This window comes from Hemicordylus capensis, chromosome 3 (assembly GCF_027244095.1).
Source record: "Hemicordylus capensis ecotype Gifberg chromosome 3, rHemCap1.1.pri, whole genome shotgun sequence".
In the NCBI taxonomy this organism is placed as follows: domain Eukaryota; kingdom Metazoa; phylum Chordata; class Lepidosauria; order Squamata; family Cordylidae; genus Hemicordylus; species Hemicordylus capensis.
The window spans coordinates 292,939,959-292,959,964 of NC_069659.1; the positions used below are offsets into that span (position 1 = coordinate 292,939,959).

A 20,006-nucleotide genomic window follows, 5' to 3' on the forward strand; every position below is an offset into this window, starting at 1 on the left:
GCAGGGTGCCTCCTTAGAACACTTCTGAAGAAGCCTACCTTGGATTCTTCAGAGTTGAGCAACTACAAGCCTGTCTCCAACCTTCTGTGGCTGGGCATGGTAAGTGAGAGAGTGGTGGACTCTCAGCTCCAGATAGTCTTGGATGAAACTGGTTATCTGGCCACATTTCAGAATAGCTTTTGGGTGGCCTGTGGGGTGGAGACTGCCTTTGTTGGCCTGATGGATGATCTCCAATGGGGAATTGACAGAGTGTGACTGTTGATCCTTCTGGATCTCTCAGCGGCCATAGTATCCTTCTGGAGCGTCTGAGGGGGTTGGGAGTGGGAGGCACTACTTTACTGTGGTTCTGCTCCTACCTCTCGGGCAGGTTCCAGGTGGTGTATCTTGTAGACTGTTCTTCAAAATCTGAACTTTTGTATGGTGTGCCTCAGGGCTCCATATTGTCTCCGATGTTGGATCTACATAAAACCGCTGGGAGAGATAATCAGGAGATTTGGTGCAGGGTGCTATCAGTATACTGATGACACCCAAATCTATTTCTCCATGTCAACATCATTGGGAGAGGGCATAACCTCCCTAAATGCCTGCCTGGAGGCAGTGATGGGCTAGATAAGGGCTAACAAACTGAGACTGAATTCAGATAAGACAGAGGTACTCATGCGGGGTCAAAACTCGAGAGATGAGTTAGATCTGCCTGTTCTGGATGGGGGTCACACTTCCCCAGAAGGAACAGGTATGCATTCTGGGGGTGCTTCTGGATCCAAGCCTCTCCCTGGTGTCCCAGGTTGAGGCGGTGGCCAGAAGTGCCTTCTATCAGCTTCAGTTGATATGCCAGCTGTGTTCGTTTCTTGATATAAGCGACCTTAGAACAGTAGTACATCTGCTGGTAATCTCCAGACAGGATTACTGCAATGTGATCTGTGTTGGGCTGCCCTTGTTTGTAGTCCAGAAACTGCAGTTGGTCCAGAATGTGGCAGCCAGGTTGGTCTCTGGTTTATCTCGGAGAGACCATGTTACTCCCGTATTGAAAGAACTACACTGGTTGTCGATAAGCTTCCGGTCAAAATACAAGGTGCTGGTTATAAAGTCCTAAACAGCTTGGGCCCTGGGTATTTAAGAGAATTTATTCTGTTATTTCATCATGAACCCCACTGCCCATAGAGATCATCAGGAGAGGTCCATCAGCAGTTGCCACCAGCTCATCTGCTGGCTACTTGGGGACAGGCCTTCTTCACTGCTTTACCCCAAAGCTTTGGAATGCGCTCTCTGCTGAAATAAGAGCCTCCCCATTTCTGACAACTTTGAAAAAGTCTTTAAATTCACATATGTTCACCCAGGCTTTTAATTAAATTAAATATTGTTTTAATAGTTTTCACATTGTTTTAAAATATTGTTTTAAAATTTTAAATTGTTGTAATGTTTTAACTTTTATGTTTACTTGGTTTTAACAAATTGGTTAACTTTTTCTCTTTTTTATTGTGTGTTGTTGTAAACCACCCAGAGATGTAAGTTTTGGGGGTGGTATAAAAATATGTTAAATAAATAAACTTTTTAAAAGGCAGTTAAGGCTGATTTGTTCACCCAGGCTTTTAATTAGGTTTAGCAGTTTAACATTGTGTTAAATTTTAAATTGTGTTAATGTTTTAATTCTGTTCTAATTGGTACTGTTTTTGTTGTAAACTGCCCAGGGACACAAGTTTTGGGCAGTATATAAATTTGTGTTTGTGTGTATGTATATAAAGTGGTATATTTATATACCATCAGCATAAGTTCTCAAAGCAGTTTACATAGAATAATATATAAATTAGAAGGCACCCTATATGACATGGGCTTCCAATCTAAAACAAAATATAAGGTAGACACCAGCAAGAGCCACTGGAGGGATGTTGTGCTGGAGTTGTATACAGGGATAGTTGCCCTTGCCCTGCTGAATGAGAGTCACCATTTTAAAAGGTAATATAGTGCCAGAAATGTGTGAAAGAACAAAAGGAACAAAAAGATGCAACTGGATATCATCAACATAAACAATATACTTAAAACCAAGTTGTTAAAACTGCAAAGAGAAGAAATAGAAAATAGAATTAAGAACTGAATTATGTGAACACCAGCAGCATAGGGAAAAGATAAAGAAAAACAACTCTAATTCTAGAAAAGAAACGAGTATTGAAATAGGAATGAAATCAAGAGTTTAATAGTTGGGTAACATCAAACTCACATGAAATTTCATAAAAAAGAAGAATATTAAGAAGGAGAAGGAAAGACACAAAACAAGAAACAGAGTAAAGGACTTCATTTTTAGCAAAGTGAAGATTAGTAATATAAGCCAAAACAGCTTTTGTAGAGTAGTTGCATGAAGACCCAATTGAGAATCTAGAATAGAATTACATGTGAGAGGAAAGACAGTGAAAGTAAGCAAGCTTGTTGAAGAAGTATAAAACAAATGGTGGAGGGAGAAATTGAAATATAATTCGACAGAAGAGTAGGATCAAGAGTAGAAGTATGGTTCCCCCGCCCCTACAAAAAAACAGTAACACAATCATCTTTTTGAACGAAAGAGAAAGAACCAGTCAAGTGTGAAAGGTTAAAGATATAAGTATGGGCAGTAATAAAAGCAAAAGATGAAAAAAGTGAAAGATGAAAAAAGCCAAGTAGGAGCTAGATCTAGAGAGCATGTAGAAAGTATAGATGAATTAAGAAAACTATCTCAACTTTTAAAATGATGCCTGAGGGACTGCAGACAGGAACTGTTTGGTATCTGGTTCGGAAGCAAAATCTCCTAGGGTACGAGGGTGTAAACTTTTCAGATAAACCAGAATGGGAACAAAGTAAAGCCAGGAGCAGAGCATATGGAAATGCATGTCAGCTGGTCAAAAAAGTCAAATGACAGTAAGGGAGACAACACATGCCAACATCAGGTAAGAGACTGAGTGTATAGGTGTTTTTTGTATACCAGACCCAAGAGCATCTGAGCCAAGATGGGCAATCTGGACTTTTTGGTTGCTAATGAAAACAGGGATATAGTGGGCATAATGGAAACATTGTGGAACAGTGAGAACCAGTGGAACACTGTTATTCCTGGATACAAACTCTACAGAAAGGACAGGAAGGGGCAGATTGGAGGTGGAGTAGCACTGTGTATTAAAAAGGGATAGAATCCAACAAGCTAGCAAACCTAGGAGGGCTGGAGTCCTCCACAGAATCATTATGGATGACAGTAAGAGAGCCACCTAATGACACAGCGGGGAAGTAACTTGTCTAGGGAGCAAGCAAGAGGTTGCTGGTTTGAATCCCTGCTGGTATGTTTCCCAAACTATGGGAAACATGATATAGGAAGATGATGAAAGGCATCATCTCATACTGTACAGGAGATGGCAATGGTAAATACCTCCTGTATTCTACAAAAGAAGACCACATGGCCCTTTGGTCGCCAGGAGTGGACACTGACTCGACAGCACAACTTTATCTTTACAAGGACTGAAAAGAAATGTGTTACTAGGGACATATAACCCTCCAGATAAAAACGCTGAGAATAACCTGGAATTGGAGTAGCAAAATTGGAGAGGCGTCAGAGAGAGAGAGGTAATAATGGGTGACTTCAATTGCCCTCACATAGACTGGGCAAATTCATGTGAAGGTATTGAAAAAGAGGCCAAATTTCTAGACATGCTAAATGACAGCGCCTTAGAACAGTTGGTTGCAGAACCAACCAGAGAGAAGGTAACCTTGGATGCCTTTAAATAGGGCTTAGACAAATTCATGGAAAGCAGGTCTATCAATGGCTACTAGTCTGGTGGCTTTGGACCACTTCCAGCCTCAGACGCACGATATTTCAGGGGAACAGCAGTTGAGAGGGCATGCCCTCACTTCCATGCCTGTGGGCTCCCCAGAGGCATCTGGTAGGCCACTGTGTGAAAAAAGATGTTGTACTAGATGGGCCATGGGCCTGATCCAGCAGAGCTGTTCTAATGTTCTTTTGACTTAATCCTTAGAGGTGTGCGGGATCTGGGGCAAGATATCAGAGTTATAGAACCATTGAGGAACAGTGACCATAGTGATCAAATTCAAGTGGACTGTTGCCAAGAAAGTCCAGCACAGATGTGTTCAACTTCAGAAGAGGAAACTTCTCAAGAATGAGAGGACTGGTAAAAAGGAATCTGAAAGGGAAAGTCGGGAGGGTCAGATCATTCCAGAAAGCATGGAAATTATTTAAAACCACAATAATAGAAGCTCAGTTGGAATTTATAGCAAGGAGGAGGAAAGGGACCACCAAGCTAAGGAGGATGCCAGTGTGGCTTACAAGTAGTGTCAGGAAGCTATAAAAGGGAAGAAGACTTGCTTCAGAAAATTGAAGTCCTGCCCTAATGAAGAGAACAGAAAGGAACATACACTCGAGCCAAAAAAAAAACATGCAAGGAGATGGAAAGGGATACAAAAAGAGAGTTTGAGGTGCATGTAGCTAGAAGTGTCAAAGGGAATAACAAAAACTTTCAGTATATCAGCAGCAGAAAACCTGCCAGGGAGGCGTTGGACCCTTAGATGATGAGGGCATGAAAGGGATTATTAAGGAGGATGAGGAGATTGCAGAAAAAACTGAATGAGTTCTTTCCATCTGTCTTCATGGCGGAGCATACTGACCATATACCCACTCCAGATCTGAACTTCTCAGGATTGGAGGCTGAAGAACTGGACCAATCTGAGGTGATGAGAGAAGATATTCTAAACTGTCTTGAAAAACTAAAAATTAACAAATCTCCAGGACCATCCATCTGGTCATGGAGATGGGTTTGAGCTCTGAAGGAACTCTAAACATGAAATTGTTGATCTAGCAAAAATATTCAACTTGTCCCTACAGTTAGGCTCTGTACCAGAGGACTGGAAAGTAGCTAATGTGCCCCTACTAACTTGGTAAAGAGGCACCTTTTAACGTGGTGATTCTCTTTATTTAGCAGGGGGAGAGTAACTGGTCCTATCCACCCCCAGCACAGTACCTCCAGTGACTGTTGCTGGTGTCTATCTTATGTTTCTTTTTAGATTGTGAGCCCTTTGGGGACAGGGATCCATCTTATTTATTTATTATTTCTCTGTGTAAACCGTCCCGAGTCATTTTTGGAAGGGCAGTATAAAAATTGAATGGATGATGATGATACTCTGATTTTCAAGAAAGGATCCAGGAAATTACATGATGGTTAGCTTAATTTCTGTGCTGGCTAAATTGATGGAAAGCATACTTAAGGACAAAATTGTTAACATATAGAAGAATTGGCCTTGCTGAAGGAGAACCAGCATGGTTTCTGCAAGGGCAGGTCTTACCTCACTAACTTTTGGAAGTTCTTTGAGAGTGTCAACAGGCATGTGGATATAGGTGATCCGGTTGACATAGCATACTTGGACTTGCAGTCATGGGATAAGGGGACAGTTCTATGTTTCCCTCCAGTTTTCACAATAGAGAGCAGAAGTAGGGTCCCATAGAGATCTGTATTTGGACTTAAGCTCTTTAATTAGTTCATAAATGATCTAGAAGTTGGGGTAAGCTGCAAAGTGGACAAATTTGTAAATGACACTTAACTGTTTAGGGTAGTGAAATCCACAACAGATTGTGAGGAGCTTCAAAAGGATCTCTCCAAACTGGGTGAGTGGATGACAAAATGGCAAATGCAGTTCAATGTTAGGAAGTGTAAAGTCTGAGGCAAAACACCTCAGCTTCACATATACACTGATGGGGTCTGAGCTGTCAGTGACTGACCAGGAGGGAGAACTTGGGGTCGTGGTGGACATCTCGTTGAAAGTGTCAACACAGTGCACAGCAGCTGTGAATAAGACCAATTCCATGCTAGGGATCATTAGGAATGGGACTGAAAATAAAAATGCTAATATTATAATGCCCTTTTACAAATCTGTGGTGCAGCCCACTTATTGAGTATTGTGTACAATTCTGGTCACCATATCTTAAGAAGGACATTGTATAACTGGTAAAAGTGTAAAAGAGGGCAACCAAGATGATCAGGGGCCTGGAGCACCTTCCTTATGATACAAGGCCAGTGTTCTCTCTAATCTTTTTCATCTGTGTACGGAATGGGTTTTGTTTTGGGTGGCAGTATCAAGGCAGTGTGTGCGTGCATGCATGCAGCGTGGGGCCTTCCTGATTCAACCTGAGCAGAATCTAAAATCAACTGAGTGGACATCAGATAATGTGTGAACGTACACATGCCTTAGAGGGAACAGTGGACAAGGCTACAGCATCTGGGGATTTTTAGTTTGGAAAAGAGGTGACTGTGGGGAGATATGATAGAGATGTATAAAATGATGCATCTCCTATTAGAACCAGGAGCCATCACATGAAACCGAAGGCCAAGAAATTTAGGATCAACAAACGGAAGTACTTTTTCACACACCATATAATCTATGGAATTCTCTGCTTCGAGATGTGGTGATGGCCACTAACTTGAATGGTTTTAAAAGTAGCTTAGACAAATTCACAGAGGACAGGTCTATCAATGGCTACTAGTCTGGTGGCTATAGGTCTTCTCCAGCCTCAGAGGCAAGATGCCTCTCAATAGCAGTTGCAGGGGAGCAACAGCAAGAGAGAGAGCATGGACTTCTCAGAGGCATCTGGAGGGCCACTATGTGAAACTGTTGGCCTAGATAGGCCTCTAGCCTGATCCAGCCGCATTGTTCTTATGTTCTTAGATGAAAGATCAGTTCAGACATTACATCTAACTATGATTAAGAAAGTCCAAACCATATTTTTGATCATTTGGCAAATGAAAACTTTAAATGGTTTTGCTGCAAATCATAATTAAGGTTTGACAGGATGCCTGAATTTGCAGATGGTCACAGTCATACAGTCTTTGTTTCAAGAGGCTAAAGGTTCTGAGGAAATGGAAAATTAAAATAGACAAGCATTGCTTAACCATGGTTTGCTGGCACATTTTGAAGCTCAAACCATGGTTTGGGTCCTAAGGCTTTTTAAGAATCAAACCATATACCATTTAAGTTCAAGCCTGGCAGGGGTGCGGGGGCGGGAAAGCCTCACAGCCATTGCTCTCCATCACTACTGCTGCTCCTTTCACATACAACTTTCCTGGTAGCAGCAACAGCCATGTAGGGAACACTGAATGCTGCAATATCTTTAGTCTTGTGGTATTACACCCTCTAATGCCATATTTTTGTGTGGTGTATGGTAAATACATTTGATGCATTTTAATAAAGTTTTTAAAATATAATTATTGGCTTTGATAGTTTAGACCAGGCACCCCCAAACTGCGGCCCTCCAGATGTTGCTGAACTACAGTTCCCATCATCCCAGCCACAATACATTGTAGCTGGGGGTGATGGGAACTGTAGTTCAGCAACATCTGGAGGGCCGCGGTTTGGGGATGCCTGGTTTAGACTGTGCATATAAATGCATCCTACACTGTGCATATTAATTGTAATGTCCATCGTGCTCTGTTTGGCTCTTCACCCTCTCTCTTGGCTTTCTTGCTAAAAATAAATATAATACTGTTTATCGGCTGCCTTATATTTTCAGTGGAAACAACAAAAAGTTCTCAAAGCAGCTTTCAAGGCAAAAGAGATGAGAAAATTGTTTCCTTTTCCAAAGCGGCCCACTATCTAAAGGGCACACCAGCAGCAGCCACTGGGAGAGATGATATGCTGGGCTTAGTAATGACAGTTTCTCTTCTGCTACTTTAGCCTTGTGTACAGTTACCTCAGAAGAATGGCAGTATTACTGTTGGTGTGAAAATCTGCATGCAGAAGAGTGTTCCGTTACTACAAGGTCCTGCTTTGCTGCAATTTCAGTTATGTAGAAATACTGCCCTGGAAGAACTCCCATTGTTTGGCATGTACTTGCTATTTTTTTTTTTTTTAAGTTGCCAGGCTCATTTTACATGAACAAAGGGCTAACTCAGATGATACGTTGACGGACGTTTGTAAACACGTGGAGAGGTGCATGGGTGCCCATGTCTTTCCCATCACCTAATCACATACAGTGGTCCCTCGACTTACGAACTACTCGACATAAGTATTTTTCGAGTTACAAACGGCAGTTTTAGATCTGGTTTTAGATGCGGTTTTTTCGACTTACAAATTTTTAGATGGGGTTTCCTCGACTTACGAATTTTACATGCGGTTTCCTTGACTTGCCTGCCTGTTTACTGCCTGTTTATTCTTGAAAAGAAATGTTCCTGTGCAGTTTGCAAGCCTTACTGGGGGTCTGGGTCTTTTTTCTAGGCTCCGGAACGCATTAATCCGTTCCCAATGCATTCCTATGGGAAACCGCTTTTCGACTTACGAACTTTTCGACTTACAAATGTGCATTCGGAACGGATTAATTTCGTAAGTAGAGGGACCACTGTACAGAGTGGTTGATCTGGTGTAGGACAGGCTTGTATACCCATGCATTTGTGAGAGGTGGATAGAGTACTGTCTGAACTAAACAAGGCCGCAGATGTTTTTAAACATAAGAATAAAATGTTTCTAAAATTCTTTTCTTGCATATTTTGAATATTTGGCATATATTGATTGTGGCTAAATGTGTATTCAGCATCTGCTGGTTGTTGATTTGTTTGGTGTGGGGTTTTTGTGCTGAGTCTTCAAAGTTTTGGTCCCTTCATTATTCTTTGAGCACTAATAACAAGCATAAGGTATTGAGTATAAGGCATTTTCTCCTTGCTTTTATATCCTCAGTCTGCCAATAAGAAGCCTCGAAAGACTCCAGGAGAAAAATTTCGTTCGGACCCTGGAATAAGAGGACCAGGTCGAGGGAGAGCTAATGGCCATCCACAGCAGAATGGAGAAGGGGACCCTGTCACTTTGTTTGAGGTGGTAAAGATGGGCAAAAGTGCTATGCAGGTAACATTATGGATGCTTACTGCTGCTCACAATGTATGTGATTTTAATTTAAAATGAAAATTTTGATTTTTAGTAAAGATTCTAAGTGGATTTTAATTTAATGGGATATTTAATTTAATGGGATATTTGTGTTGTCATCTGTTACAATCCCACCCTCGGGTATTAAAGTTCAACCATTCCTCTCCCAAGTTTTAAGTTGGGCTGCTTTTAAATTAAATTTCGAATTATTTATTATGGCCATAGGCCAGCAAGACAAAACACAATTAATAATTGGTGATACATCAGAACTAAACAAACAGCTGTCAGAGGCTAAAAAGCAAAACTTAGCAACGTTATAAGTGGTCTGATACCTTCAGTCTGCTAGGAACAATGTTACATTAAAGTCATCAGAGTGACCCAAACATTCCAGTAAAAAGGGCAAAGTCGAATGGTGTTACATATCGGAATAAAATCTACAGTATAAAAGCATGTATTATTGATTCAATTTCTTCCATGTCACAAGGACACAGATGGTATATAATGGGGATTTTACTATATCTGTCCTTAAAACTCCCAGTCAGAATGATATATACAGTGGAAGAGGAGGTCAGTGTTCAACATATTTAGGTAAATCTTTCCAGAGTTGTTCAATTTGCAGGCATAAATGTTGGGAGGGAAGATAAACATTTAAACATAATGAGCTAAATGAGTTAAAAGTAAGAAGAAGAAAAAAGCCAGAACCCACTCTGCATGAAGTGGCAACTTAATAACACTAGCCTGTAAGTTAAGAGAAACCAATAGCCCCAGTTCACCCTTGGGTCTGCTACCCAGACAATAATTGTCAATATAAAAGTCTTCTAGGATCCAAGTCTCCTGAAAAAACAAGATGTCAAATTTAGTAATAAACTTTACTAGGTCAGCAGATTTGTGTCTCCATCCTGCAGTGTTCCAAGATATAAAGGACATGTTGTTGGACAGTGATTGTCATTCTGAGGTGGCCTCAGGAGAGTTATCCATAGATTGGGGGAAAGCATCAAATAAAGATAGGAGTGCAGAAGCAGGTGAGACAACCAGTTGCTCATTCACTGCTGGAGAGTCAGATTATAAATCCAGGGCTTGTGGCATTTGGTTATTAATTCTGTTCAAAGGCTGCTGATCCTTAGAGATCTCAGGCTCTGCCTCCACAGCAGAAACCCACATATTTTGGCCAGATGAGGAATTCTCAGCTTCTTGAAGCTCCACAGCCAGCAACTTGACAGGGCTAGAATCTTGACAATCCAGGGTTGCCATAAAAAGTTCAAGTTCAGGTTCTCATCATCAGCCCGGGGGGTGATCGTAGGCTGTGTTACATCCGAAGACATTCCCTTAAAGGGCTGGAACCCTTCCTGCATAACACCGCTATTCAAACCTCTGTTAACCAGAGCATCTTTTAAGTGAGATAGTCTGGCTACAATATCAATTTGCTCATTAACTGGGAGCTTTCCAAAACTTACAAACAGGGCTTCCTCTTCAGGCAAGAGGCCACCAATTTGACTATCAACCGCCTTTTTATATTGCACCTCAATTATTTGGTACTCATTAACTGGGAGCTTCCCAGAGCTTGCGGGCAAGGCTTCCTTTTCAGGAACCACCTTATTAGATAGTACTTCAGTTATTTGATCATGAGGGCCAGTAATGTGCTTAATATTACAGTCCTGGAAAACTCTAGTCGCTCGAATTTTACAAGGCTGAAGCATACTTTGATAGCTCAGCAGTTGAGAAACCATAGCCTTGGAAGAAAATGTTACAATAGCACGAGCACTATAATAGTTAAAATACAGATATCGAATATCAAGAACATCATTGGCGGTAAAGAAGGTCAAGCCAAGCATTCTCATTAGATGAATAAATTGAAGCTTTCGTTCACTCTGCTGTAGCAGCCCACGAGGCTTGGGAAAATTAACAAGAGCTGCTTTGTAAGGGACCAGCCGCAAATGGCTGCTGTTATCAACTCCTGGGACAGTAGGCTTCAATAGTTCAGGTGGTAAGGATGACTGGCTCAGAATGAAGGGTTCCCTCCTAGTGAGCAACCCTGAGTCCTCAGAGGTTTTAGCTGCCTCCCCAGTAGAGGGCTCAGCCCCCAAAATTGCACCAGAGGAGGCTCAACTGTCCCTTTAACAGCAGATTTCATCTTCTTCCTTTGATTTATTTGGTTCTTTTGGTTCCTGTCTCTGTTTTTAGTGCCAGCATGAGAGCTTTGTGGAGCATCTAGAATTTCAAATAATCTATTAAGGTTCATTTCTGTGCCTCGTCCTGATGCAATAGAAGACCTCTTATTTTTATTTTCATTTTTAGTATTATGTTTGTATTTATGTTTGTTTTTGTTCTTATCTGTTTTTATATTAGTATTTGAGTTTTCCTTCTTCTGTGACCCTTTTTCTTTCGCCTTGGCAAGCTGAATAGGAGAATGTGTTATTCTTATTTCATCTGAATATAAGGCAGTTGAAGATAAATTGAGCAGAGATGAGGAAGGATCATCAGTTGTTACATCAGCCTTCTTAGTAACTGTCGATTGTAAAACTGCCTCAGTGAGCGTAGGTAGCAAGTTCTTACACTCCTCAAGAAATGCTCTGATCAGTGGGATTTCCATGGACCAGGTGGAAGCGAGTCTGTTAAGCTGCTCTTGCTGTTTAATCATAATTTCCATAATAGGAAGAGACCATTGGTCCTGATTACAAGTGGAACCTCCATCACACATAGAGCCTCCATTATCAGGTGCAAAGGAAACTTGAGGTGTTGTAACAGTATCTTCTGGAAGTAGCATCCCCCAGACCAGAGTTAATTGAACTGGCAACTCTTATCTCTGCATTAGCAATCTCTTGAGCCAAGTTAGAGCGTGTATTTTGCATCTCCTGAGTACTTGGGAAGTCCAGGCAGAAGGGTCCAAGAGACCTATCTAAGTCAGGTGTTGTCCCAGTCTTTTCTAAAGCCCTCACTGGGGTCAGCATTGTAACGTCCAAAGATTTAACAGGAGGAAAGAAGTCAGTCATAGTAGCCTGTCTGTTATTTTTCTGGCCCTTTGTAAATTGTACTCCGGCCTCAGCTGGCAAAATGCCCAGCGTATGATAAATGGCTCTAGTAAATACCATTTCACCATTTTAAATTGAAATATATCACTCTACCAAAAGAATAGCTTAGTGGTTTAATGTGAAATAGTGTGTAAGGGATTTCTGTATGGATATCTAATGGAAAGCACAAGTCCTGTACCTGGATAAGGTGCAAAATGCAGAAATACAATATGACATTTTACAGATATTATGTACATTAATGGGGTGGAGAAACAATACAGTGATTTATAGGTGTGTGTGTGTGTGGTTTTTTAAATTAAGCAAACTAGCCAATATTCTCTCTAGGAAAGTGCTCTAGTTGTTATCAGACTCCATTTATTATTCTTAATTAACAGTACTTAGATCACCTGTAATGTAAGCTCCCAATAAAAACAATGATAGGGCTAATTATTACAAGTATTGTGGCTTATAAGAAAAAGTTTCCATGATGAAATATATCAAATATAGCATCTTCACTACGAGCCCCACTGCCCATTGAGGTCATCTGAGAAGGTCCATCTACAGTTATCGCCAACCCTTTTGGTGTCTACACAGAGATGGCCCTTCTCGGTTGCTGCCCTGAGATTGTGGAATGCACTCCCTGCTGAGATACGATCCTCCCCATCTCTGGCAATTTTTAAAAAACACCTGAAAACCCATCCTTTCGCCCAAGCTTTCTCAGCTTTTTGAAATTTTTTAGGTTTTAATCTCTGGTTTATTTTAAATTGTTAAATTGTTTTAAGTTTTAATATGTGTTTTTAACTTGTTTTATGCTATTGTTAACCGCCCAGAGATGAAAGTTTGGGGCGGTGTACAAATTTGATAGATAGATAGATAGTATGAATGAATGAATGAATGAATGAATAAATATCATCATATAAAAATCAAGTGGTTAATTAGTTTTGCAAATAGTTGTGATTGATAACGCCTTGTTGCCTATTCATTGATCTTTAAGCTTTTGTATGCCACTTTTCATGCAAACCAACATAGGTAATTTTAATATTACTTTACATGGAGGTTGAGCCCCAAATGTAAAGTATTTATACCAGCATCTGTGCTAGGTAGCTTTTACTGCAACAATTAACATTTTATTTTATTTTATTGTGTTTTACTTATTTATTTATTTATTTTATATGCTGCCTGACTCTGAAGGCTCTAGGTGGTTCACAAAAGGAAATACAATGAAGGCGAAATAAAACAACCATTAAAACAACAATTTAATTTAGCACCAGTTCCCCGCAAATGTGCAGTGTGTTACAGGCAAGAGGCGGCCCCCTTCCGGCCGCGCTCTGCTTCCAAGGCAGACAGCTCTCTACACCAGGCCGGCTATCCGAGGCCAACTAAGGCTCCACAGTGCTCCGGTATCGTTACATTTAGTGGGGAGTTTAGTGAAAGTCTAGTAGGGGTGTCCACAGAACCAGTCCGGCACTGGGGTGGGGGGTTCCAATTAAAACGGGGGGGGGGGGCTTTACTCACCCCTTCCTTCAAAGTCACTGTAATTTTTGTAGTAATCGGGCGGCAGGGTGCCGCCCGCTTCAATCTCCACTCGGCTCCTCCATTTGTATACATAAATTATAATCGGGCGGCAGGATCGCTCCCAGTCCCTGCCGCCCCCTTCAAGCTAAGCCCCGCTCGGCTGGCGACCGCCCCCTTCTTGCCAAATGTCCCCCCCCATTACAAGAGGACGGCAGGAGAACTCCCTGCCGTCCGCTCGCTTTGCCGGCTGGGCTGCAAATGGCTTCTAGGAAGCCTTTCGCGATGTGCAAAAGGCCTCCTAGAAGCCATTTGCAGCCCAGCCGGCAAAGCGAGCGGACGGCAGGGAGTTCTCCTGCCGTCCTCTTGTAATGGGGGGGGGACATTTGGCAAGAAGGGGGCGGTCGCCAGCCGAGCGGGGCTTAGCTTGAAGGGGGCGGCAGGGACTGGGAGCGATCCTGCCGCCCGATTATAATTTATGTATACAAATGGAGGAGCCGAGGGGAGATTGAAGCGGGCGGCACCCTGCCGCCCGATTACTACAAAAATTACGGTGACTTTGAAGGAAGGGGTGAGTAAAGCCCCCCCTGTTTTTATTGGAACCCCCCACCCGAACCAAAACCACCCCGTGACCAGACCAGTCTGGAGGCCTTTAGAATGGTCTCCGAACCGGTCCGTGCACATGACTAAAGTCTAGTGCAGGCCTGCTCAACTTTGCCCCTCCCCCCAGCTGTTTTTAGACTACAACTCTCATAATTCCTAGCCAGAGTGGCCAATAGTCAGGGATTGTGGGAGTTGTAGGCCAACTTCTGCAGGAGGGCCGAAGTTGAGCAGCCCTGGTCTAGTGGGTTGTGGTGGTCATAGCTAGCATTTATACAGCACATGAGCTTCTGTTCATATTGCAGTGGAGCACTTAAACTGATGGCTGGTACACTCATAATGTTCATGATTGATAATATGCATGTGTGGACTCACAGAGGAGCAAGACAGTTGGATCCTATATATGGAGGGCCTCAGAGGGTTCCCACTGAATTTAATGGTTCAGTACATTGCTGTTTTAAGAAATGCCATAAGATACTTTTGTTTAACATATGCAAAGTGATAAGTCCCGAAAATAAATAAATGAACTTTCTAATTTGAGAATTTTCATTGAAATAGTCTAGAAAATAGTCAAAACTAGAAACATGTAGCCAAACCAAACTACATGTTACATTAAATGCACACTTTGCCCTTGCATTTCCCCCCTTTTTAAATAGCTGTGGAGGAGGGTTCAGAATCAGGATTGCATCATGAAGTAGGAGGCAAACCTTTCTAATTGCACTGCTATCTTGACTGGTATCTCACATGCTTCCTGAAACTTTTCTGTGTCCCAGAGGAAACTTCTACTGGTGCCAATGTTGTATCATATCATGTGGTATTGCTATTCTATTTGTGTTATACACTTATTATTCTGAATAATAATTAAAACCACCACCACCATTGAAGTCCTCCTGCGAAATCTGTTTGGGGTTGGATCTCATTAAGTTTGTGTGCACTCTTTGAAAAAGGCAAATAAAACCTGTCACGTTACAAAATTATGGAATGAGTATTTGAATATTAATTTTTTTAATTGACAGTCTGTGGTAGACGACTGGATTGAATCGTATAAACAAGACAGAGATATAGCACTTCTGGATTTAATCAACTTCTTCATCCAGTGTTCAGGATGCCGAGGTACAAATGAATAAGAATGTTATAAACTTTTTCTTAATATTTATAACTTGTGTCAGTGTGTAGTATATTATGTAGAGTAATGACCTCAAATATAGTGGACAGCATTGAGACTAATCTTCCACTCACACAAGTAAAATTCTGCTTGTTCAAGGGAGGAAAGGGTGAATTTCTCAACCTCCCTCTCTCTGATGTCCCTCCAATATGTCCCTGAGGACTGTGGGGCCATCAAGGATATATTTTCATGAGACATCAGGGCAGCATATGGAAGGGAAGATAAGCAAAAATGGCCTCACTTTCCTTGTATGAGCAAAATGTTCTCCCGGGAGTGGAAGATTAAGTCTCGTAGCTGCCTGGTGTATCTAGCAGTTTTTCTGAATATGCCTTGAAACCTGCTTTTATTGGATTGCGAAACACTATGGTAAACTGAGCTGATGTGGGAGCAGGGAGAGAGAGAGAACAAAGTACATGGACTTCTAGAATTATGAAGCATTGTAAAGAGTAAAAAGAAACATACCAGGAATCCTGATGGGAAATCGCTCTAAAAGAGAATAATATACAATGTAGATTTTGGCAAATGGGCACACATTGTAACTTGGAATCCTATTGCATTTAGCAAATAATATGAGTAAAATTTTGTTAGGTATACTGACCAAAAGAGACTGAGCTGCTATTTTTACATTTAAATACAGATTTTGATTGATAAAGTACTGTCAGGTTGGTGTTGACTTTTAGCGACCACATAGATAGATTCTCTCCAGGATGATCTGTCTTCAACTTGGCCTTAAAGATCTCTCAGTGGTTCATTCATTGCTGTCGTAATCCATCTTGCTGCTGGTTGTTGTCTTCTTCTCTTTCCTTCAACTTTTCCCAGCATTATGGACTTCTCAAGGGAGCTGGGTTTTCGCATAATGTATCCAGAGTATGAAGTTTGAGCCTGGTCATTTGTGCCTCAAGTAAAAATTCTGGATTGATTTGTTCTATGATCCATTTGTTTGTTTTCTTGGCTGACCATGGTATCCTCAAAAGTCTTCTCCAGCACCAAAGTTCAAAAGTATCAATACCTTTTCTTCCTTACTTCTTCAGAGTCCAGCTTTCGCATCCATAGAGTGTCACAGGGAAAACCATTGTCCAAAAGTTTCTAATCTTTGTAGGTATAGACACGTCACAGCATCTAAATATCCTTTCCAAGGTTTTCATTACAACCCTACAAAATGCTAGGCTGCAGCATAAATACAGATAAAAGATGATAATGTTAAGCTCTGGAAAAGCTCCTGACCCTTATTAATAAGATCAGAGTTATCTAACAATGTTGATCAAGTCTTAAAAATGGCAACTAGTAAAAGAACTCTTTTTAAATGGCAACTAGTAAAAGAACTCCGTTTTCCAAAGGAAAAATCAATTATCCAATTTTTTTTAAAAGAATCTAGTTTCACCCAGAACAGTTAGTCTCATGAATAGTTAAGCAAAAATAGATATCTTTCAATACACATACTCACTTAGGAACAGGAAAATGATAGGCAAAGAACAGCTCGGCTTCTAAGAGAAGTATGAAACTGATTTGTTCATAGTCAGTTTAACAAAACTGAGCCCATGTTTAGAGAGGAACCATGACAAGATTGCATTTTACCCAGATGAATTTATTTATTGTAAAACATACTTTTTAAAAAATCTAGTGTAATAAGATTTTAGTAAATAATGTCTGAAAAATTGGTAAATTTGGGGAACGTATAAACGTGGCTGTTGACACAACTGGAGCTTTTCTATACAAATTGTTTTAAATGTAATGTAAATACCATGGCAAAGGACTGTATCTGTACTGTATTAGAATTGTAAATTACTCTTTTTAAGATGCTATAAATGAAATGCAGCTAGCAGTGATGAAATCTGTAAACTGCAAGAACCTCTAGATGTGTGAATTGTGATTCTAACAATAGTTGCAGTGCAGAGCTCTCTGTATGCAATTGTATCTTTTGTTTCTTTTTGGACTAAAACAACCCCCTGCTGAACCATAAATTATTCTTTAAACAGAAGACAATTTAAAATGTGAATTATCTGTTCAGAAGGAACTGCTGGATTGCCAATGTAAACAAAAGCTTCCAGCTGTGTATGTGTAGCCCCTACCATGTGCAATAGCTTTTTGGCTGGCTCAGGGCCAATATGTTTCAGTCTAGCTTCAGAAACAGAACTGACTTGTGGTGTGTGTTCATTTCTTGAAAATGTAACACAAGAAGTGGCCCTCGCATACATTTATTGTGGCAATGAAACTGTCACTAGTTTTTGCCCTCACATTTATCCTCCATAGTTCCAGTAGTAGGATAACCAGAACATCTAAACATTTGAGAATAGCAGTGTTAATTCTGACTCAGTAGTCAGTGTAGACTCAGTGCAGGAATCTACTGTACTGCACTGGGTAAATGCAGAAATGCTGGGCAGATTGCCAAGCTATAAATAAAGTAATCACCTAATCAAAGGAGAATACTTAAGTTTATGGAAACAGAGGACTAGGCAGATCTGAGAAGCTAAGAAATTTGCTGAACTGTCTGCCTTGCTTAGAGAAAGAGGATTGCAGAAGCAAGCTTCAGTGGGGTGTGCTCAAGATACCTTTAGTTTGCAACATGTTGCTGAGAATTGTTCAGCTATAGTGAGCTCACTGTTACATCATGGAAGTAAAAGGAAGTCTGAAAGAAGTGCTCAGAAATCTGCATAAATGTGAGAGTCTGTCAAGAAAGCTGGGCTGTGTGATATCCTCTCTGTTAAAATACAGTTCTTAGGGTTCTTCTTCATGTTGTCTTTCCTAATTAGGCCTGTTTTGTATACTACTGTGAACTGCATTTAGGATTGCCCATTTAATGAATTACATGTGTCTACACGAACATGTACAGGGGAAGGTTGGAACCAGTGTTCCCTCTGACTTTTTCCATCTGTGTACAGAATGAAATTATGTTTTGGGCAGCAGTATCAAGATAGTACATTCAGAATGTACTATCAGGCCTTCCTGATTCAACCTGAGCGGAATCTAAAATCAACTGAGTGGACATCAAAAACGTGTGTGCTCGCACATACACACACCTTAGAAAGAACGCTGGTTGGAACTACTTAAATAAATATATTGCATGACCTAATATTACCAGCTGTGTGCTGGGTAGAACAAGTCTGACACCTGTTTGGCCTGCCTAGTGCTTTTAAAATGATGACTATAACCTTTCAGGTATCAGTAGTGTTCCTCAAGTTTTGGTGAGGAGAGCAAAAGGCAGGGGATCTATGTTAGATATTGTTATTTATCATGTCTGCTCTCCATATGTTAAAGGAGAAAATTAGTTAATGCAAATACTTCATTCTGATTGCCAATAGACCATGCAGCTAAGATTCAAGTTATAAAAAGGCAATCCACAACTAGAGCAGTAAGTAAAAGTATGCATTTCCCTTGGAAACATAAAAGCTTTAAGCTCCAGCTGTTCCTAAATGCACTGCTGTTGAACTTTTAGAAACCTTGGAAGGCATAAATCGGAAAATGTAAAATGTATACATATTAGCAGTACTGAGGTTAATTTTAAAAACACATTACAGAGTTCATTTAAGAAAAAAATCCTTGGACTCAACTGATTGCGTTTTATTTACACCTTTTCTATCTCTGCTTTTAAAAGTGATTGAGAAGAAACCTTGTGACCAGTGTAGCTTCTTGTGCCTTTGGCACATACCAAGCACACATTGATCCTCATTTTGGTTTGTATAGAGAAGGCACACTGAACGACTGGAATTAGTTCAGTATAGTTTTCTGTTCTGTCTTTTTGTTTGTTTGTTTTTTGCTGTTCCTTTGCATGTAATTCCAGTATTGGGAACTGTATGTCACACACAAAACTAGACTTTGTAGCCTAGTTTTAGAAATATCTCTATGAACAACAGGCTACATGCATGTTGGAAAAACCCTGTTTATTTTTAATTAGGAGGAGGATGACCCCACTCTGCTGGCAGTCAGACTAGAACAGTGGGGTGGTGCCTTCCAAGAATGGAACAGAGGAAGAATGTAACTTGTTCTTCAGTTGAATAGAAATAGTAACTCATATTAATCCTCTTCGTTTTCTTTATCAGGGCAGATGGGCTGAACTGTGTATTTTTAGTTTGCCTTTATTAGGTTGTTCAGCAGGCTATAGGGAGGTTGCCTTTTTTCTTCTGGTCATGGTTGTTGTTGTTATTATTTATTTATTTGAAGTAGATCTGGTTCATGATCCAGTAACAAACATAAAAAGTGGGTTCTGCACCTGTGTGGAACACTTCGGGCAAAATTTGTTAGCTCCTCGCAGCGCCAACCAACCACCACTGCTTATATCCACTCTATAAGAAATAGGGACACTCAATAATATTCTTCCTTGTGAGCATCCTTCCAATAGCCAGAGTGCTCCCATAACAGTTTATATCACTCACTGGGGTATCACTTTTCTGAGGAAAAGGGGCGGGGGGATCTCCACTGTGGTGTCTAAATGTGGGCATGTTGACTGCTTATACTGGGAATAATTCTGAAAAAGTGCAAGACTGCCTGGATTGCAGTTTGTTTGGCCAAAAACCCTTGTAAGCATGACTAAAATAAAGCATAGCTTTCTAACAATAATGGATTGTTCCTTCCTCTGCTGGGGTATTGTGATTCTTATGAGGGAGAGATGGTTTTCATGGGAAGAGAGGATAGATAGAGGGGACTTCTGCAAAGGGAAGTCTTCCTTGACCAAACTTTTAAAAAAACCATATTGTGAATATACAAAGATGATAAAAGTAAAAGAAATAATTTGACAGACATACAGTATGTAAATTGCCTCACCAAAGTTTTGAATCCTTTTTGTACATTATCAAGCATGTAGATAAGGGCAATCGAATGGACAACATATGCTTGGACTTTCCAAAAGCTATTGA

The 20,006-nt window shown here is 40.7% G+C and overlaps 1 protein-coding gene across 3 annotated transcripts in view; it reads left to right on the forward strand.

Moving 5' to 3' along the window:
• STAG1 (stromal antigen 1) overlaps nt 1-20,006 on the forward strand; it is a 327,093-nt gene that overhangs the window by 167,999 nt on the left and 139,088 nt on the right. For all 3 annotated transcript variants that reach the window (XM_053310204.1, XM_053310205.1, XM_053310206.1), the window contains 2 exons: nt 8,689-8,853; nt 15,008-15,104. In XM_053310204.1, coding sequence (XP_053166179.1) covers nt 8,689-8,853; nt 15,008-15,104 — 262 coding nt within the window. The remainder of the gene's footprint in view (nt 1-8,688; nt 8,854-15,007; nt 15,105-20,006) is intronic.